Here is a 19,130-nt window from a genome sequence, read left to right as displayed (position 1 = left end):
CTTTACATTTTGTCATTTTTTTCTATTTGTAAGGTAACCTTTAATTAAAAATAGCATAGTAACCTCTGAAGCCACACTGGATGCTAATTAACACATTTCAGTGCTTAAAGCCATGCTGTCTCCTAAGGTTTCCTGCTGTTTGCACTGGATAAATATTTATGCTTCAGCAAGGCATTAACTTCAACCTGATGAATAGTGCCTACAACTTTAATATTTTTGTTAATACTAAACACAGTGATTCAGTACTATTACTATATTTTATTGCAATTCTTTTTTTTAGAAAGGGGGGAACAAGCCCGTTACACTTTAAATATGCGATAGTTTAATATTCAGTAATTAAGCTGTCTAGCAGTGTGAGTATTGTACAGAAGCTAGTGCTGGATAATATAAGGTCTTCATGAATGTATGGTTAATGGATGAGGCTGTACTATATCATTGTGGTTTGTTTGCAAGTACCTCAATCCTATTCTCATGTAAAGACAATTTTATTCTATCTTTAATTCTTTTTAATCCTACAGTATTTGCTATATTAAAGGAAATGATTGGAATATGCGTAAAAGCATTAAACTGGCCTAACAGATCTTTTACAACTGCGTTTTACAGGTTTTTAATACCAGCCACTGTCTCTGAAAATTAGGATACTGTGAATATTTTCAGTCTATCATGTAAGACGCGTTGGGTATGCTATAGTAACATTGCTATCTGAGGAAGCAGGCTATAGGATCTTCAGGTACAAAAATAAAAACTTTTTTCCACAGTAACACTCCTTCTCAGTGTTTGGCTGAAGGAAACAGTGTTACTCTTCCAGAGTTGAAGTAGGCTGCAAAATCAGACCGCAACGTCATATATTTTGTGTTAGGTTGATGAAAGGAAATTTTTTTTTTAAAGCCTGGGAAAGAATCATGTTAGGGAATTCCTTAGCTCTCGGTACTTAGTGCTAAAGCAACAGTTTTATGTTCCTTACAGTAACTTTACACTGGATTCTGCCAGCCAAATTCTGAGTATTCTCCTAGAGTTTGTGGTTAGTACCACATCTGGCTGAACCAATTACTGTCTACTCAGTTAAAATAATACCTCTCTTGACTTTCTTCAGATTGTGCCAAAATACCTACCTGCTTCATGTCTTGTGCTGTGGATATGCTACTGCTTTCACTCAGTTACAGCTTTTAGGCTCAATAAGCTGTAGTCTTTCCACCCCCATCTCTCACGCTCCTAATAATATTGACTCTATATGTCAGGTCTAGAAAGACTAATAGGCTTCTGCATTTTTTTTCCTGCTTTGAACTAAATTCCCAGTGCAGCAGCCAGAGGAGCAGGTGAGAGGCTTTTGACAGTAATTCTGCACACCTGCTTATACGCGTATTCTGTAGCTTTGCCAGTGCTGGTGTAGTATTTACCAATTCCTGCCTGTCTTGAGAGAATGTGATTTACATTTAATTGTAAAGCTGAGGGAAAAAAATAAAGTTTCTTCCCCCCCCATTTTCTAAGCAGTATTTGGTGTCAGTACTGTAAATGATAGGTATTTCCACCACCGTGGTGTTGTGATGAGAGACTGTACTTCAGACAATCAAGTTTGTCATGTTACTTAGTGAAACACAATAAAGGGAACATCTGTTTTGTAGACTTAATGATACTACTTGAAGCATCAGAATTCTGTTATTTCCACTAGAATTGGTTGAAGTGTTTGTTGAATTTTCAGTAATGTGTGCAATATAGCAGAACTACTCTTCCAGCACTTGGAATGCGTCATGTTAGAGGCTGACTGAGTAGATTAGCAATCTTGGCTACTTTTATTTTTTTGCTGCCTTAGTAACTTCTGTTTGGCATACATATTTTCAATATTATTATTTCTGTCTTATGCCAAAATTTAAGAGTATCTCAAACATATGCATTTGCACTGGTTACTAAGAGTTCTTACTAGAACATAAGTTATTTGTGCAGTGCTATTTTATCCCAAACTGTTGTTGTTGTTGGCAATCTATAGGTGTATGGGTAAAACTGATAAGGATTTTCCACCCGAAACTTAACATAATCATAGAAGATCTCTAAACTGTGCAGTTCCTTTGCATACATAATACACACATTCATTCATTCCTTAACGAAGTAATGAAAATCTTTGATTCATTCCCATTTTAGTGGTATCTTAGTGTCTTAGATGTTTTGTCTAATTCTGGCAAAGAAGTGGATGACAGCGCACCAGTGTTCACAAAGTTGCAGCAATCCAGTGAAATAGTGATAAGGTCTAACTCACTTAACCGTTTGTAATTGCTTTTTGTTGTGGTAAAATGAAAGTCCTGTATATATTCAGTAGCAGCGGTAGGGTGTGGGTATCCTTGATGTCAAGGCAAGAAGGAACACCTAAAAGAAGGTCCCTGCTGGTACAGTAAATAGAGGAACTGACTAAAGTGTGAACAGGAACCAAACCGAGTGATGAAACAGGAACCAAATGATGCCACATTTACCCTTCAGGAGGTTCCTTAAATGTGACTACTGATTTTAAATGATAGGTGTAAGATCCTTTTGTGTTGTGCAGTTATTGACCCCCACCCCCTGCATGTCATGCCGTTTGGAAAGTGGCCATTCGCTGAGTTTATATTTGTTATTTCCTCTCATTTGATATAGCCTGCTTTGTTCTTGGTTCATTGCAACTCATCTTTCCTGTGGGTATGACAGTTTTTTATGCACATAATGTGTTGCTTCCTAGGGTTGTTAAGCTGGATTGATGTTGTTCAGCTGTCGTTCATTTGTGTCAACGGTGTCCCAAATACAAGTGTAATCAATGACCAGTTTCCATGTATTGTCATAATTGTACCTGCAATTCAAGTGACTTTTCAGTTGTGCTTGTAAGCAGAATGGACTAAAGTTCCAAGTTCACAGGCTTGAGGCTATTATAGAAAAAAAATCTCGACTACTTGGACGTTAGACTACAGAAGTATTTGCCAGGCTCTAAATCATGATGTCTGTGCTCCAAACCAGAGCTCTGAATTTGTAAGTGAATGTTGAAGTACTGCTCACTTCTGGAAATACTAGATTTGAGGTCTTAAAGCACTTAGAAATCAGGCCTGTCTTGAGCAGAAGACATCTTGAGATTTAATGAGAATGCAAATAAAAGGGACAGGAAAAGAAAGTGAGTGTATGCTCTGCTATTTTTACTCTTAAACTGTTTCCTGCTACCTAAGTGATATCAATATAAATTCACTAGAAGCTTTGGAACAACAGCAGATTACTTGGTGATACTGCTAACCCTGGAAATCTGTACCTGAGTTGTTCAAATAAGAGTCCCTCTAGAAGCTGTGTAACTCGAGTTTCATTAGATTTATATTTCTTTCATAGAATAATTAATATTCTGAGCTTTAGATGCTTTAATGAAGTAGGAACTTTTTACTTGAAGAGCTTTTTCATCTGATATGGATTCAACCTAAATTAATATGCCCTACAGTGTGAGACAATTAACACCATTTTTCTGGTTTGCCACTAGTATGCTTTTGGGATTTGACTTCCTTTTTTTTAATTTACAATACAGAGCAAGACATACAGAGTAGCAGATTGCCTGAGACTTTAACTTGTACACACTTTGTACTACAGCACTGAAATGATATGTGGCAATAGAGCATTTCATGTGTTGGATGTATCTTTTCTGAATGAGAGAGAAGTGTGGGTCCTGCTGTTATTTTTTAAAAATTTCAGTTAAAGTAGTAGTGTTTTTCTGTTGCTTATAAAGTATGTAAAATACACAAAGTTGTTCTTAGGTGCTTTGAAATGTTTTTCAAAATAACGTGTCCAGTCTTGTGAGTATACCAGGCTTGTGTGGGAGGGCTGTTAGGGGGGATGGGAGGGAGGGAAAGGGTAAGGAAGAATGAGAAAACTGCTGTGGGGAGATAAAGCATATTTTTCCTGAAACTGTTTAACACAGCATGATGTGCGTGTATTGATGGATCATTTTAATTCTGTAACTCAACAGGGAGCAATCGTCAACCACTCAACGCAAACTAAATCCTAAGGTTATCTTTGGTATTGATGTACCCTTCCTGGAAAATGCAAGTTTGTTTAGCATTTTTCTGTCAAAATGACATACTGAAACATGTATCAGTAGACCACCATAAACCTCTTTTTGCTATAAAATCTGTGGTGTATTCCTAACAGCAAGGTTCCTGCTTTTCTCTCATGATCTTTGGGGAAATGGTAGAATGGTATACTGGAGATAATATTTTGCAAACATTAAGTTATCAAGAATGCTAATGCTGCTGCATTGGTAGAGTTAGGGTGATGGGGTGTATCATAGCACTCATTTAAAATAAATGCTCTGGAATAAAAGTAAAATCAAACCCTTCCATTGCAATCATACTTGATCATGTCTGATGTTATTATGCTATATTGTAGATCTGCCCTGGGTAAACACTTCATAATGGTTATTCTTGCAGTGTGCTATGTTGTTTAAAGCCTGTTTCTAGGACATCCAAATCATTGACCTATCTCAGGATTTATGCCAAAGGCATAGTTTCATGCTTGTTTCAAATACAATGGGTTCAACTTCCTCAGCTACAAGTGGAAATGCTTTGAAAGGATAGTTCATGTTTGTGGGTACATGAAAACTTAAGAATGCGTGCGGAGTAGGAGCCCAGGCCGTAGAGGGAAGTTCTAACTGACCACGCGCGACTGTGATGGAGGAGTGTATGATTTCAAAATAGTTATCTTTGGTTTTCATGCTAGTAATACTATTTTTAAGTTTTTAGAACTTAACTAATTTTTGGCAAATAAAAATAAGTCACTTCTGAAGCACCTCTACCTTTTGCAACCTAATTCTCAGTTTGTGGAGCTTCCTGGATTTCGTGGAGGCAGAAGGAAGATTCAGTTGAAATGAAGTCCCAAGAGCAGCTGCAAAACTTCTTCCTCATGGGGCTTGCATAGGATCTTCTAAAGTCAGTTTCTGGCTTGCAGGTAGGCATCTCTGCCTTCCAAATTAAATTAGGTGCAGATACCTAGAATGGGGTTGGAAATAGTCAGAATCTCCTGAAATCTCATTCTCAGCCAGTGGAGTTGGGAAGTTTTGGCCAAAACTGTTGTATTCTTAATGTTGCTACTAAAAAGTAGAAGGTAAAGAGTATTAAAAATGGAAGGTGAAGAGCCTGCTCAAACTCCTGTCCCTGCCTTGTGAGCTGAGTCTTTTTCTTTCTAATAAGTCACTGCTAAACAACTTGTCAGATGAATCAGAATGGTAGGGGTTGGAAGGGACCTCTGGAGATCATCTCGTCCAACCCCCCTGCTTGAGCAGGCTCACCTAGAGCAGGGGGCACAGGAATGCATCCAGGCGGGTTTTGAATGTCTCCAGGGAAGGAGACTCTGCAACCTCCCTGGGCAGCCTGTTCCACTGCTCTGTCACCCTCACAGGAAAGAAGTTTTTTCTCATGTTTAGCTGGAGCTTCTTGTGTTCCAACTTGTGCCCATTGCCCCTTGTCCTGTCACTGGGCACAGGAATGCTCCATTTGCTCTAGCTGAAACCACATACTGTAATGGCAGAAGACATTGGAATTGTGCCTTTAATGGTTGATGCTTTAATGGCTGATTAACTACATTAATCCAGAATAAGTAAGAACAAACTTTAAGACAGGATTTTTTTCAACTACATGTATTTTATTTTATCTGAGACTAGGCTGTTTGTATCTGTTCTTTCTTAAAGACTTAAGATGTAAGCAATACTGTTTACATGGAATAAACCAGGAAGCAACTATATTTCAGCTGCAAAGAAAAACTTTTGCTAGTAATAACTCTCATCTTATTTTTCTGTAATGAATGTAACTATTGTTATATTACAGATGATAGAAAAACTTATACCTGAGGTGATACTGCAAATGAAATAGCTTGAAGGAGAGTAGGACTTTTGGAAGCTGCAGAATAGGGGAGGTAACTGGAATAAGTCAGCTTACAGGTGGTGAGTTTTGACTGACTGGATGATTACCAGTATGGCAGTTGTACTTAGTGTGCTTTTGTGCAGAAGGCAGTAAGGAAGAATATGAGAGTAGGATTAAAAAAAAAAACAACAAGCTGTGGAAGTTACTTCATTTTACTTCAGTTTGGCACTGTACTGCTAGGGCTACTTTTGTACTGCTTTAACAAAATAATTCTGACTTAGTATGGCTTGTATAAATTCAAGTGAAAATGTAAACCTATAATCTCATATTTGTATCTTGGTGAGTTGTTTAGCTGGCATGAGTCATTTGGTTGTCTCGAAAGAGTTATCTCCTTGCTGGTAAAGGGCAGGTACAATGTTAGTTACAGGTGCTTTTTAATTGTTGTTTGCTAATCTGAAACTGAGCAAATATAATTGTCAGGAGTCAAAGACCAGGATTAAAATCTTTAAAAGCCTATGGTTAGAGGGATCCTACTTTCTGCTCAAGACTAGAAAGCTTTCATCTTGAATATTTTGGGTCATGTGTGCCCATATGGCTATTTGGCAGTATTGTAAATGGTGTTATGACCTCAACTGTAGGTTGTGGGGTTTTTTCCCTATTGACAGAATGGGAAGGTTGTAGAAAGGTGAGTTATAGTTTGATATGCCAAGTATTTGTGTGTAGGTTTCCAGGCTAGAAAGTGTCTATGTTCTATGGTGCTGGATCCTTTACACAAGAAACAACTGCATTTAAGACAGTTATTTGTAGTTGCTATACAGTATATATTAACAATACATGCTTTCTTTCTTTAGAGTAACTTTTTTTTGTTCCTTATTTGCTGTCATCAGAACTGAATTGAGGTTTGTCATCTGTGGCTGAATATTATTAGCCCTATGATTTTAAAAATCTGTAATGGATATCATTCAGGGGGACTTCTCCATTTGATGGGCAATTATCTATCACTCTCATATCTCAAGTGTAAACTGTTCAAGAAGCATATGTGCACAAGTTCAGGAAGCCTTTTATAAATCTATATCATGGAAAAGTCCATTGACCCCTGACTCTTCAAGGCTGACATTTGGCTTTGTCATCTAAAGTGTGAGCTGCAAACAGGGTGGTTGCTTCTAGCACTGACAGAGAGTGGGGTGAAAAAAAAAACAAGTGGCAAAACTGAAAAATACCCTTGGCAGTAAGACATTGAAATTGACAGCAGTTTCAGTTCCTAAGGTTCAGTAACCTTTACAAACCACTGGGAACAAACATGTTCAAAACAGTTGTCTTTGTGTAGGTTCACTCCTGTATTGTGAAGACCATTGCAGTAGTGACCATGCTGAGTCAGACCAGAATTTCTGAAACCTTGTTGTCTTAACAGTGGCTGTAAATAGAGGCCTAGAAAGGAACTGATAGGTGAAGCTGGAGGAGTCTTTTGGGGGAGCAACTTCTGACTTCAACTTTCTGAGCTGGAAGAAGTGCTTTCATATTTAGTGGCTGTGGATGGATTCTTCCATGAATGTGTCCAGGTGTGCTGGTTTCAGGGCTTCTTTTTTTGTGCATTTATGTAAAGCTCATGTACTCGGGCTAGGGACTCAATGCATACTTCCTTCGCATTGTTTTTGGTAACCTCTTCTGTTTTTGAGCCTGTCACCTATAGTTTCAGCTAATGCATGTTCTCCTGTTAAAAGATGCTGAAAAGCCATCTCTTGTCACTTTAGGAATTTGCTTGAGCCTGAGTCAGTGATGCTTGGTGCACTGTAGCTATCTTGTTGACACTGCCTGATTTTACACCAAAGATAGCAATTATCAGAGAAATTTGATAGTGAATCTTTGTGCACTGCTTGCATTGTGTATTTGAATAGAGCACATGAATGCTTCAGGCTTAGCACAATGAGTTTTTGTTTCTTTATGCAAGTTTGAAAAATGCCAGGAAGTCAGACCTGGCCTTTGTGTTTCTGAAACTTGCCAGAGTGGGTTTTGGAGTCCATAGTAGCATTGGTTTCTTTTCTCAAGAGGCTTCGAATGATTTGCTACCCATTACTGTACCTACAGGTATGTCTGAACAGGATAGCCTGACCATATTCAAAATTGTATAGTAATGAACAGATCACTGTATCACTAGAATGAGTTGTGCGTTAACATCAGGAGAATACATTCTCTTCTTTGGCAATTTATTAAAGAATACGCTTGCCTGAGTGCTGTTTCCTGTTCTGAGACTTACCAAGGGTTGTGTCAGTCTCTGAAACGTGCTGGGAGAGAAAAGGGTTCTGCAACATGAGTTATGTAGACTGTAGTCGTTAAGTGAGCTTGATGTATGATGTAGAGCTGATTAAAAAGTTTTTAATACTACCTGTACCACTTCAAAGGGTAAGAAAAGTTGACTTCTAATTGGCCCTTCCTTAGTTTTATGTAGAAACTACTATAGAATACAAGATCAACATGTACCAGGGACTTGATCTCTTATGGGTCTGGTACATCCTAACAGAATGCTCATGGGTTTACTTCGTTCCTCTTCAGGATGAGTTGACAAATTTGGCTGATGGTTCATAAAAATCTTAACTTTCTGCTCCATGTTTCCCTTTGGCTAAAAAACTTTTTCTTAGCAACTAGTACAAGCTTCCAAGCAGATACTTTTCAGATTAGGTAAGGACACAGTATATGCTTTTCCTCCTTTTCCAGCAAGTCCCAGAGGACAGGACTTGAGCACTACTTGGCTCCTGGTTTTGTTTTTTTCCAGATCTGTGACTAATACTGTGGTTCCAGAAGGTCAGTTCTGCAGAACTCAAGAGTTCATTCTTTATCCAAATCCAGCCTCCTTGTACTTAATCCAGATTTCGTTTGCACACATGCATCCTGTGGATGAATTCTACAAAGGCTGGGTAGTTTTGAAGAATAGGAAAGCCAGCTATTGTGAGAATTTTTTTTAAAGAACAACCTGTGCATATGTTGTCTCTGATTTCATTCAAGGCTATGATTTGATATTGCATTAAATAAGTCTTGAGTGACCGGTATGAAAAACTGAAGCCATGTAAGTAGATGGATCCGTTAGTAACTTTGCCAGAGAATACATCTTAATTCATCTTGGCTCACCCTCCACCAACTCGGTGCATAGCAACTTCCCCCCCTCCCAAAAAAAAAACAAACCAACCCCAAAAAAACAACCCAGTAAGTTTCTGTCATATTTGTGCTGTAATGGAAAAAAGAATGGTCTTTGTAGAGACTTTGTGGAATTCTCTTCCAAACAAGACTCACTTTTGTCAGATAAACTTGCTTGATATCTTATTCCAGTTGTACTACTCATCTCGAAACAAAACAAAGATTGTTCTCCCCTATGTAAGGAAAGTTTTATTATAGTACTAGAATAGAGTAAGATCAATTTACAGCTCTCAGAGGCTGCTTCTTCCTTGGGAACAGATCCAGAGAACAATCTCACCTCAAGCTATATCAAAATGGATTGCAGACTTTGAGTAGAATGTTAGACTTATTCTTCTCTCATTAACATTAAAGCTCAAGTTGCATATGTCCTAGGGTTCCAATTTTAGAGATTAGTAAGGGCTGTATGGCTTTATGTGCTTACTTTAAATGGAAGTTGTCCTAGGAAAACTAGGTTGTTAATTGTTTAGTATAAATCCTATTTCTTGCTGCTAATCCAAGTTGAGAGTCTTGGGGAAAATACTCCAAAGTGCTTTTAACTCACGAGGCATAAACACACAGATAAATTTACCACCTGTTAGCAGGGCTGCAGTAGCTACACATGCTCTCATCATGTAGCAAATGTGAACTACTTGTGATAAGACCTGCAATGAGAGACTGTCACCTGAAGTTGCTTTATTTCATGTATGATATAAGCTAAGAATATATGTCTAATAAAAGTCCAACAGAGATGTGACAATCTGACTGTTACTGAGATCCATCACAAATAATTTAGTGGTATCACTTGAATCTTTGAGACTTTTTCCTCTTTCCTGCAACTATCTTCCACTAGGACATCCAAATGACTCTCCCTGTTAATCTCTTGGAATGAGAAGCTTGGGGACATTCAAAGCTGCTTGTCACTTTTAGTCAAAGTATTGTTTGATTTGTGGGGTCTAAAGCAATTTTTTAGAAAGAAATTCTCAAACTCTACTCATCTGAACTCTTTGCAGGGACTTAAGAGGAAGAAACCAAGGAAAAAAACTCTGTTCAAAGGGAATTACATGCCGATATACCTCAAAACAAGACACTTTTTTGGGAGAAATGCTGTGCAGTGCTTGCTGTATTGTTTGAACTTTCATTACAGTTTTGGTAGTTATAAAGCACATTCTCAATATAATTTTACAGCTTTTTTTCAAAGTAGCATGTATTTACTCTATCCGCTTTGTTGCTTTAATTCCATAGTGACTGTGGTATCTAATGCTTTCAGTGAGGTGCCTATATCTTGCGCTTGAATCCACTCAAATGAAGCTGTAATTAAGGCATGCTTTTTTTAATCCTTTTGGGATTTTTTTCTGTAAAAGGTTAGCAGATGCTATAAACTAGGCCTTATCTTGGCCCACTGTTAACAATTTCGTTTTGGAGTTACTTTTTGTAAACTTTCTATGGGCTTCAGAAGAAATAGCATTGTTAATTGAAACTTGTTAAACCTTCCTTTAGAATAGTCCTAGGTTTGTCAACTCTGTCCATACATTGTTGCAATCCAATGTGATCTGTTATTTAACTAGCATAAAATGTGGCAATCCGCAGCAAAACAGTAGGTTGTCAGCCTGTTTTAATAGATCCCACACATCTGAGTGTGGAATTGAGGCTTTTCTTCCTTCTAGGGAGACATCAGTCTAACAGATAATCTTTGTTTTAAAGGAAAATAATTATAAAATTAGATACCTTGTTTGTGACACTCAAATGTGTATTGCTGTGGACCTGTACTGCTTGAGGTTAAACAGTGTATCCAGAAGGGTATATGCATTTTTTTAATGCATGAAGGTAAAATAAGGACAGTCTATCTTCTGTGCATCTCAACTGCCTTAACTCTCAGTGGAATGCCTCTGCTACTTTAAAAATCAAAGACCTGATTAGCAAAAACTTTGTGCTGTTTCTTATAGCTCAGGCTTTTAGAGATTTTATTTCAAAAGTTCATGCTTTTGCAAAAAAAAAAAATAAAATATTTGCCTTCAAATACACAGTCATAAAAGCTTGAAGTATTGTCTTTGGTCCAATGGATAATGCCAGCCAAAGATGCTCTTACTGTTTTTACTGGTCAAATGAACCCTGTGTTCTCTGGGAGCCTTTAATCTGAAAAGAATGCTTGATGGATGAGCAGAAATAGGAGAAAAAAAAAAATGCATCTCTTGGATAAGTGTGGTGTCAACTATGGACTTGGAGTATCCAGGACACCTTTGGACACTTCTAAATCATGGGTTTCTTGCTTTGAACAGTCAATATTAGCACAGGTGTGTGTGCCATTAATGGGGCTCAGTAGGGAATAGTTACTATTGTCATCCCTGCTGAAGCATGAGATGTTGCAAAAGCCTTTGCAGTCACAGGAATAAAAGTAGGTCTAGTAGATTGTGTGATTCTGTAGGAACTGATGAGGTCATTGCTTCAGTAACTGTAGTAGGACTAGCCTTTGTGTGTGTTAGCACGCAGTATTATGCTTAAAAGCCTCACTTTGCAGCAGGGTTTGAGACAAAAGTGTAGGCTATTCAGAGGCCACTAATCCATATTGTCGTCGTCATACCTTTAGAGGCCATTGGTGCTGGTCAGAAAGAGTTGGTATTAGCTAGAGGAGTTTCCTTCATGGCAGTCCTTCCTATTTCTTTGTTGATACAGGATAACAGAATGCATGAGGTTTGAATGGACCTGTGGAGATCACCAAGTCCAACTAACTTTGCTCAAAGTAGTGAAAATTAGAACAGGTTGTTCAGGATCTTGTCCGCCTGGGTTTTGAATATCTCCAAAGATGGAGACTCCTCAACCACTCTGGGCAATCTGTTGCAGTGTTCAATAACCCATGAATGAAATTACATTTAAACCCTTTTTTGGTGTATTTCAGCTTGTGCCCATTGCCTCTTGTCTTGTCACAAGACACCAATGAGAAGAGCCTGGCTCTGTCTGCTTTACTACTTTCCCCCATGTAATTATCTACGTTCATAAAATCCCTGTGAGCCTTCTCTTCTCCAGGCTTAATAGTCCCAGCTCTTTCAACCTCTCTTCATGTGAGAGGTGCTCCAGTTCATCCATAAGCTTTGTGGCCCTTTCCCAAACTCTCTCCAGTATGTCCATGTGTCTCTTTTGCTGGGAAACCCAGCGCTTCAGATGTCTCACCAGGGCCAAGCACAGGGGAGGATCATGTCCGTTGCCCTGCTGGCGATCCAGGGGCTGTTGGCTGCCTTTGCTGCAAGGGCCTGTGTGGCTGCCTCACATTCCCCTTGCTCATGAAGATCCCCAGGGCTTTATCTGCAAAGCTGCTTTCCAGCTGTCTGGCCCCGTGTGTGCTGATGCCAGGGGTGGTTTGTCCCCAGGGGCAGGACTTGGTGTTGCCCTTGAAACTTCCTGAGATTTGTGTGTTGGCTCCCATCTCCTGAGTCTGGGAGTTAAGGCAATTTTCTGTGCTCAGAGGCGTGGGATTCCTGAGGGCTGCAGTTGCTGGCAGCAACAGAAGGAAAGGTGGCAGTGAGTACCATGGCCTTTTCCATACCTCCTGTCAGCAGGTCCTCTGCCCCACTCAGTCATGGAGCCCTAGTCTTCCTGTTGCTGATGATACTTTTACAAAAGTCTGTGGACCATTCTGGAGCATTCTTGATCCCCCTTGCTTTGATCCTTATTCCTCTTGGGATCCTATGCTCTACTACATCATGGTCACTGCAGCTATGGCTGCCCCAACCTTCATGTCACTGCTCAGTTTTTCAATCTTTGTAATTATGATATTCAGCAGAGTGCCTGCCCTTATTGGCTCCTCATAACCTCTTTCAGGAGGTTATAATCAGTGCACTCAAAAAACCTTCTGGATTGCTTGTTCCTTGTTGCGTTACCCTTCCAGGATATAACAGGGTAGCTAATGTTCTGTGTGAGGACCAGGTGTCTGTAAATGTGAGGCTTTCTCAGTTGTATGAGCAAGGTCTCATATTTCATATTGATGAGGTGATGAGTAGCAGACACCTGCCACAATGTCACCCATGTAGGTCTGCCCTCTCATCCGTGACCCATAAGCTCTCAGCTGTTCCATTATCCATTGCAGGGTAGAGCTCCATGCATCCCTGCTACTCTCCCTGATAAAGGGTGGCTTGCTTTCCTCACCACCCTAGTCTGTCCTTAAAGAGCCTGTATCCAGCCATGGCAGTAGTCTGGTCGTGTGAGCTGTGCTGCTTTGTCTCAGTGATCCTACTGAGATCATAGCCGTGCAGCTACACCCAGACCACCAATTCTTCCTGCTTGTTGGCATGCTGTGTGCGTGTTCATGCATGGGCACTTCACAGAGGTACCCAGTCATGCTGATTTGCTAGAAGAGGTATTAGAGCTTCCCCCATCATGCTGTCCTGGAGGAAGTGCTTTATATATGTGCTTAGATTTGAGGTGGGGCCCTGTTTTTTTGTTTACAAGTTCTCTCTTGCCTGCATCACTCTACCCTTTCCTTGCCAACCAGGTCTGCCACTTCCTCACTTGGCTGTAGGTTGTCATCTACTTCCCCTGGTACTACTGGTATCCTTCTCATGGAGCTGCCCCAGCTCTCTGCCTGTCAGGAGAAGCCTTTTAGTGGAACAGCTGCTGCATTGTACCTCCTAGATGTTTACAGCTACTACTGCCATTTTCCTCACAAATTACATCTGGCCCTGTGTGGCTTATAATTCCTTGGCCCTTCCTTGCTCCCCTTTCATCCTCAGAAAGCACTCTGTTCTTGTATGCTTTGTGCAGACTTGCATGTCTTTCTGGGGTTGTTCGAGGAGATTGCCCTAGCTGGTTCCCCATGGTTTCACCTGACTAGGGCATTCATTTAATGATAGCTCTAGTGGGGGGGAATTTCTGGCTGCTTATGCTATTATTGTGTATTAAAATGTTTCAAGAAGTTGCTGGACAGCATGTTCAATTTTGTTCCTTTTGCTGTTCATGTCTGAATAGTCATTTCATCACAACCATGTCCTATGCATTGAAAGATTTTGATTGTTTTCTCTTTAAGTAAAGCCTTACTTAAGCGGTTTTTTTTCCCTTGCTTTGGAGGGTTATAGTGAGCTCTCACTATCATGTCTGGTTCTTCTCCCTTTAGGCTTCTTAAAATTCTCTGGATATATTCCACTATAGTCTGGATTTCAGAACAAAATATTTGTATTTGTGTTATACAAGGCAATTCTTCCCTTCCCCTCTCTTCCTTCCTTGTCATTCATCAACTAGCCCATACTTGGGTATCAGTACTTCATTACTAATTTTAAACTGGTAAAGCAAAACTTGATGGGATATGTCACATGATTGAACATTTCATCAAGAAAGTGTTAGCTTTTTCCTTAGATGAGCATTTAATTTTGTGATTGCTTGAAATCCATGGTCATAATTTGGATAAGCTGATGTGCATCGTCTAATAGTTGACCTATGCTTATGGTATCCCCCACAGCATGTTCTTTTAACTTTTAATAGGTTTGCATCTTAATGATATGTTGCTCTTTGTTTCATAATAAGCCATTCCAAAGGACAGCTGTTTTCTCAAAAAATAAGAAATCAGAAATGAATTTCAAAAGCCATTCTGTATCTCTTGTGTTCAGGTCTTAGTACTGATGATCTTGCTCTGTCTGAGATAGTACAGGGTGTTGAGCAAGGGAGTCCATCTTAGGTACATGCTGAGGCAGCAGGCTCATTGTCTTGCAGTTGCCACGCTGGGGGCGGATTGAAAGGTTTTTCCATCAGCCTTTATTTCAGTGACCTTTTCCAAGTTAGGAATAGCAGTTGACTAGGAAAAATCTAAATGGTCATTTCTCTCAGTGAGTCCATACACTTTTATCTCGATTTCTGTAAGCTGAAAAATAAATTGAAATTGAGAAGGTAATATTTTCTGTTTTCAAAATGCCATTTCTGCAAATCTTTGACTTATTGAGCTTCCCACGCAATACATACTTGGAATTTATTAAACTGCTGTACATGAAGACTCCCATGCTTAATGCTTCCAGCAGCTTGCATGAGTGAGATGGAATAAAAGTTCAAAGTGATGTCAGTGTGTGAAATGTTAACAAGTAAAAACATAAGATTCTTTATATATTCACAGGGACTTAATTTTCATCATATGCTTAATGCAGTGACTACATAGTTTTCACAAACTGTGTTTGCTTATTCTTTCAGGCTGAAGGTTTTGGAACGGATGTTGGAAGATGTTAGCTGTGGATACTGGGCTTGTGGAGGAGTGGTTATCAGAATTCAAGGTAACAAGTGCTCAGATATTTAGCCAGTTGTGTTTGAATTGCTGCTGGAGCAGTATGCAAGAGCGCTTGATTGTTGTAGAAAATGAATAAAACAATAACCTTGGATTTTGCTGAAATAATGTGATATATACAAATGTCTACTTGAAAGGATTTTTTTTCCTTGTCTGCTTTGGGATTACATACTTCCTGATACAGAGCAGTGAAAATGTATATCACGGATGAATAGTCTTGCTGGTTTGAGTGCAGACTAGACTTGACTATAGGTTTTCCTATAGTCTGCTTAGGTACACTGGGAATGTGTTTTCTGATCTGTATAATGGTATATAATCTCCTTCGAAGGACTGCAGATAAGAAGTACTGTAAGAGCTATGGATAGTAAGTTTAAATGTACAGCTTTCAAAGGGTTGCTAAAAAGGATTAGATTTTTACCCTCTTAAGTACTAGCAGAAAATCTGTTTAGTATTAGAGAAGAGCTGTTCACGTCAACTGGAATTTGTGTTCTTTGAGTAATACTATATCCTGTAATAATGTTCACTGGCTGTGTGCAGTCTTGAGAAAACTCCTTAAGGTATGGATCTGCAAACTGCCAAGTTTCACAGTACTGAAATTTCACAGTGAAACTTCAGTGGGGTTGCGTCTGTGAAACTGTTGGTTTTTATGTATTTCCCATCCACTGTCTCTACATTCTGAATTAAACTGGCTGCAAAATGATAAAATGCAGTGTGTCTTCTGGCAGTTTTGTTGTCCTGAAAATACAGTGCTTTCTGTAGTAAGGATTTCTTTGTGAAACAAGTTTTAGTTTATAGTAAACTGATAAGTAACTTGTAATGGAAAATTGTTGTTGAAATAGCTGTTACATGTTAATTATAAAAATTGCTTTTCCTAGTAGTTATAATATTTTTATTTCAGACGCTGCCAGAAGCATCCATATCCAGCTATGCTACAAACTTGAAAGACAAGAGTGCTTTGATTTCATCTCTTTACAAAGTAATTCAGGAGCCACAGAGTGAGGTGAGTATATCGAATCTTTCACACAAAATGTCTGACATAACACCAGCAGAATAAAATAAGACCTTGTGTTCTAGTTGATCTTGTTCTATGTGAATTACAGAACTACATGAAGAACCTCCATTAAAATGATTTTTCTTAGCAATAGCATAGTACCATGGAAACAATAAGTTTTGTAACCTACTGATCAAAGCTAAGCTTGTAGATCATCCTCATGGGCTTCAGAACTTGTGTATAGAATTGAGAAATACGTTAAGGAATTGAAAAGATATTTGAGACTGACAGAATCCTTTTTGTAATTCAGTATGACTTGAATGTGAACCTATAGCTATCAGAAGGTTGTCTATTACAAACCAAGAGAACAATGTTAGATAGCTTTGTGATCCTTTAAAGTTACTGTTTAGGTTTTAGGGGTTGTTTTTGTCGTTTTAAATACATACAGTATAAATATGTGTTTATACAGTGGATGTACCCTTGCTGAAATGATGGTTAAAAAAAGAAAAAATCTGGGGGGAGGGGGCAGGTTTGCTCTGTACCTGTGCCAGGAATGATTCCATGCCCTATGACTGCACTTTTTTTAAAGTATCCAGGGGAGTTCAGAACATACTGAGCTGGTTTTAGTTGTCTTGTTAACTGTATTGTCTTACTTTCTACTATCCAGCAAACCTTGTGTGTATTATTTTAAAATTGCACTGAGTACTTAATTCCTCTTCTGAAAAGACCCAGCGTAAGGGACCTTTCCAGAGTTTTGAGATTGGGCCAGTAGTGGTCAGAGGGTAAAACACTTTCAGTGTATACATTTTAGAGAGAATACTGATAGAGAAACTCCCAGGTTGTCCAACAAAGAAGAAATGTAATTTTACTTTGCTGCTCAGAAGGGCATTCTGAGTCATTCCAACTACTGAGTCAACCCTGTCTGGTCTTCAGAATGCATATCAACATGTAAATTTGATGAATCTCCCTGTTGATAGCCAAACTGATACTTTCATGCACTCTTTGATTTCTTACTACTACTGGCTATCACTAGGTCTCTCAGGGACCTTAGTAGCAGGGTGGCCAAGGTAGTTGGGATAATTCTGGGGGCAAGGTATTGAAGATTTCCCTGTTAGTGAGACTTTGAATTAAAAAGAAAAGCCAGTGCTGACTGAGCGTTGTTCTGCCTTGGGAGAACAGTCCTAAAATCTTTATTTGGACAGTTTTCCAAGTAGCCCCTTGTACTTGGAGCTTTCCATGGTGTGAAAATACCTCACTAGTAGTTAGAGACAAGTAATTTCTTTCAACTATTATTTGAGATTTATTAGCTGCATTGTGTAATGACAACTTGCTTTACAGTGTAGGGTATGAGCGGTCCTTATCTCATGTACATAATGCAAAGGGGAAGGATTAATGCATGAACACTGCAAATACTGCTGAGATTAAAAACAAACAACCCCATCTGTATACCTTTAAATATAGGTACTTTTAATGTAAAAATTATCTGTACCTTAAAATTGTGATTAATCTTGTTTTGGAGGATGGATGTGTTGGTTTTTTTAAAGTATTTGAAAAACAGTTGTGTGTTTGCACCTGTGACTGCATTTTCCTGCTGGTTTATGTTTGCTTTTCATATGGGGTTTTTTGTTTGTTGTTGTCTCCCCCCCCCCCCCCAAATTAATGATAAATTTGTGAGCTAAATCGACTATTCCTTTGCTATAGCAAAGGAATATCCTATTCGTAGTAGCTTTGTTAGTAAAGACTTTAGTTACTTTTGAGGTTCCTCGGCCACTGATAGGTGAAAAATGTAATTCAATACAAGGAGAGTCCTCAGTAGATGTGAGGATTTAAAGGAATTCTAATTGACTCAAGAGTCCAACAATAAAAAAAAATCTGAGGTTTGTTTCTTCACAAATTCAAGATTTCTTGCTTTCTACCTAAACCACTATTGCTGTCCTTTTTAGATAGTAGCCATGGAGGTATTTACATTAGGCTGTAGCATGTGGTGGCATTTTGAGGAAGGAGATCTGGTTTTGTACTAATTACGCATTTAAATGTGCTGATATAAAGCTGTCTCAACCAAGATAATGATGTGTACATGGATACCTGTCACAGCTATTTATGTGCCTTTTAAAGTTCAAGTACATCATTCTGAACTGATACTTCACTAAAGGAAGCATGCAAATTGTGTGAAATATGTAAGCTGAAGATGGAAAGCACTTGTGCTGGTGAATTTTTCTGGAAGGATCTTTGATATTCTGCTCTTAAAAGTGAGTTCAGCTTAGCGTGATTTTTTGCCTTTGCTGTAGATTTTTCACAGATCATCTTTCCAAAGAGAAGCTATATCTGTCAGAAGCTAAAATTTCTTTTTTTTTTTTTTTTTTTTTTTTTTAATGGATCAGATTGCCCCAGATTACTACTTTAAAAAACCCCAAAACTTGCTAAGATCCTTTGGGTTCAGAAGTAACTTTGGGAGGTAAGAAATGTTGACTCAACTTTCTTTGTATTCAGGAGGAAAAACTTGAAAGCAAACAGGTTTGGTTTTTTTTAAACATGCTCTTGTGGTGATGTTTCCTCCTTTGCTTCAATAAAGGGAGGAAAATATAGAAGAATAGGTTTCTTACTTTTTGAAAGCTTGTTCCATTGAAAAACTGAAGGTGTGACCTAGACAAATAGAGGAAGAACTTGCACGTTGTACTTAGAATAAAATAGAAAACATGATTTGCATGTAACTAGCAGTAAAGTACGTACCTATATTCCAGTTTTTAAGGATTTTCAGAAAGGTGTTGGGTAATACATTGCTTTCTGAACTGAAGTGCAGTGGCAGTACTAATGATTATGGTATCTTTTCTCAGTGCAATCTCTAAAATACTCTAAAATGCATGTCTAG

The 19,130-nt window shown here is 38.7% G+C and overlaps 1 protein-coding gene across 5 annotated transcripts in view; it reads left to right on the top strand.

The window, feature by feature from the left end:
* The window catches only part of HYCC1 (hyccin PI4KA lipid kinase complex subunit 1), a 49,176-nt gene that overhangs the window by 5,332 nt on the left and 24,714 nt on the right, over nucleotides 1-19,130 (top strand). For 4 of the 5 annotated variants that reach the window (XM_075083020.1, XM_075083021.1, XM_075083024.1 and 1 more), the window contains exons 2-3: nucleotides 15,180-15,259; nucleotides 16,169-16,270. In XM_075083020.1, the coding sequence (XP_074939121.1) occupies nucleotides 15,209-15,259; nucleotides 16,169-16,270 (153 nt within the window). In that variant the 5' untranslated portion in view covers nucleotides 15,180-15,208. Of the gene's footprint in view, nucleotides 1-4,862; nucleotides 4,939-15,179; nucleotides 15,260-16,168; nucleotides 16,271-19,130 lie in introns of those variants that run through there. The other variant, XM_075083022.1, reaches the window with a different exon arrangement.

The sequence above is a fragment of the Phalacrocorax aristotelis genome, chromosome 2 (assembly GCF_949628215.1).
Source record: "Phalacrocorax aristotelis chromosome 2, bGulAri2.1, whole genome shotgun sequence".
In the NCBI taxonomy this organism is placed as follows: domain Eukaryota; kingdom Metazoa; phylum Chordata; class Aves; order Suliformes; family Phalacrocoracidae; genus Phalacrocorax; species Phalacrocorax aristotelis.
This window is presented reverse-complemented; position numbering and strand designations above follow the sequence as displayed.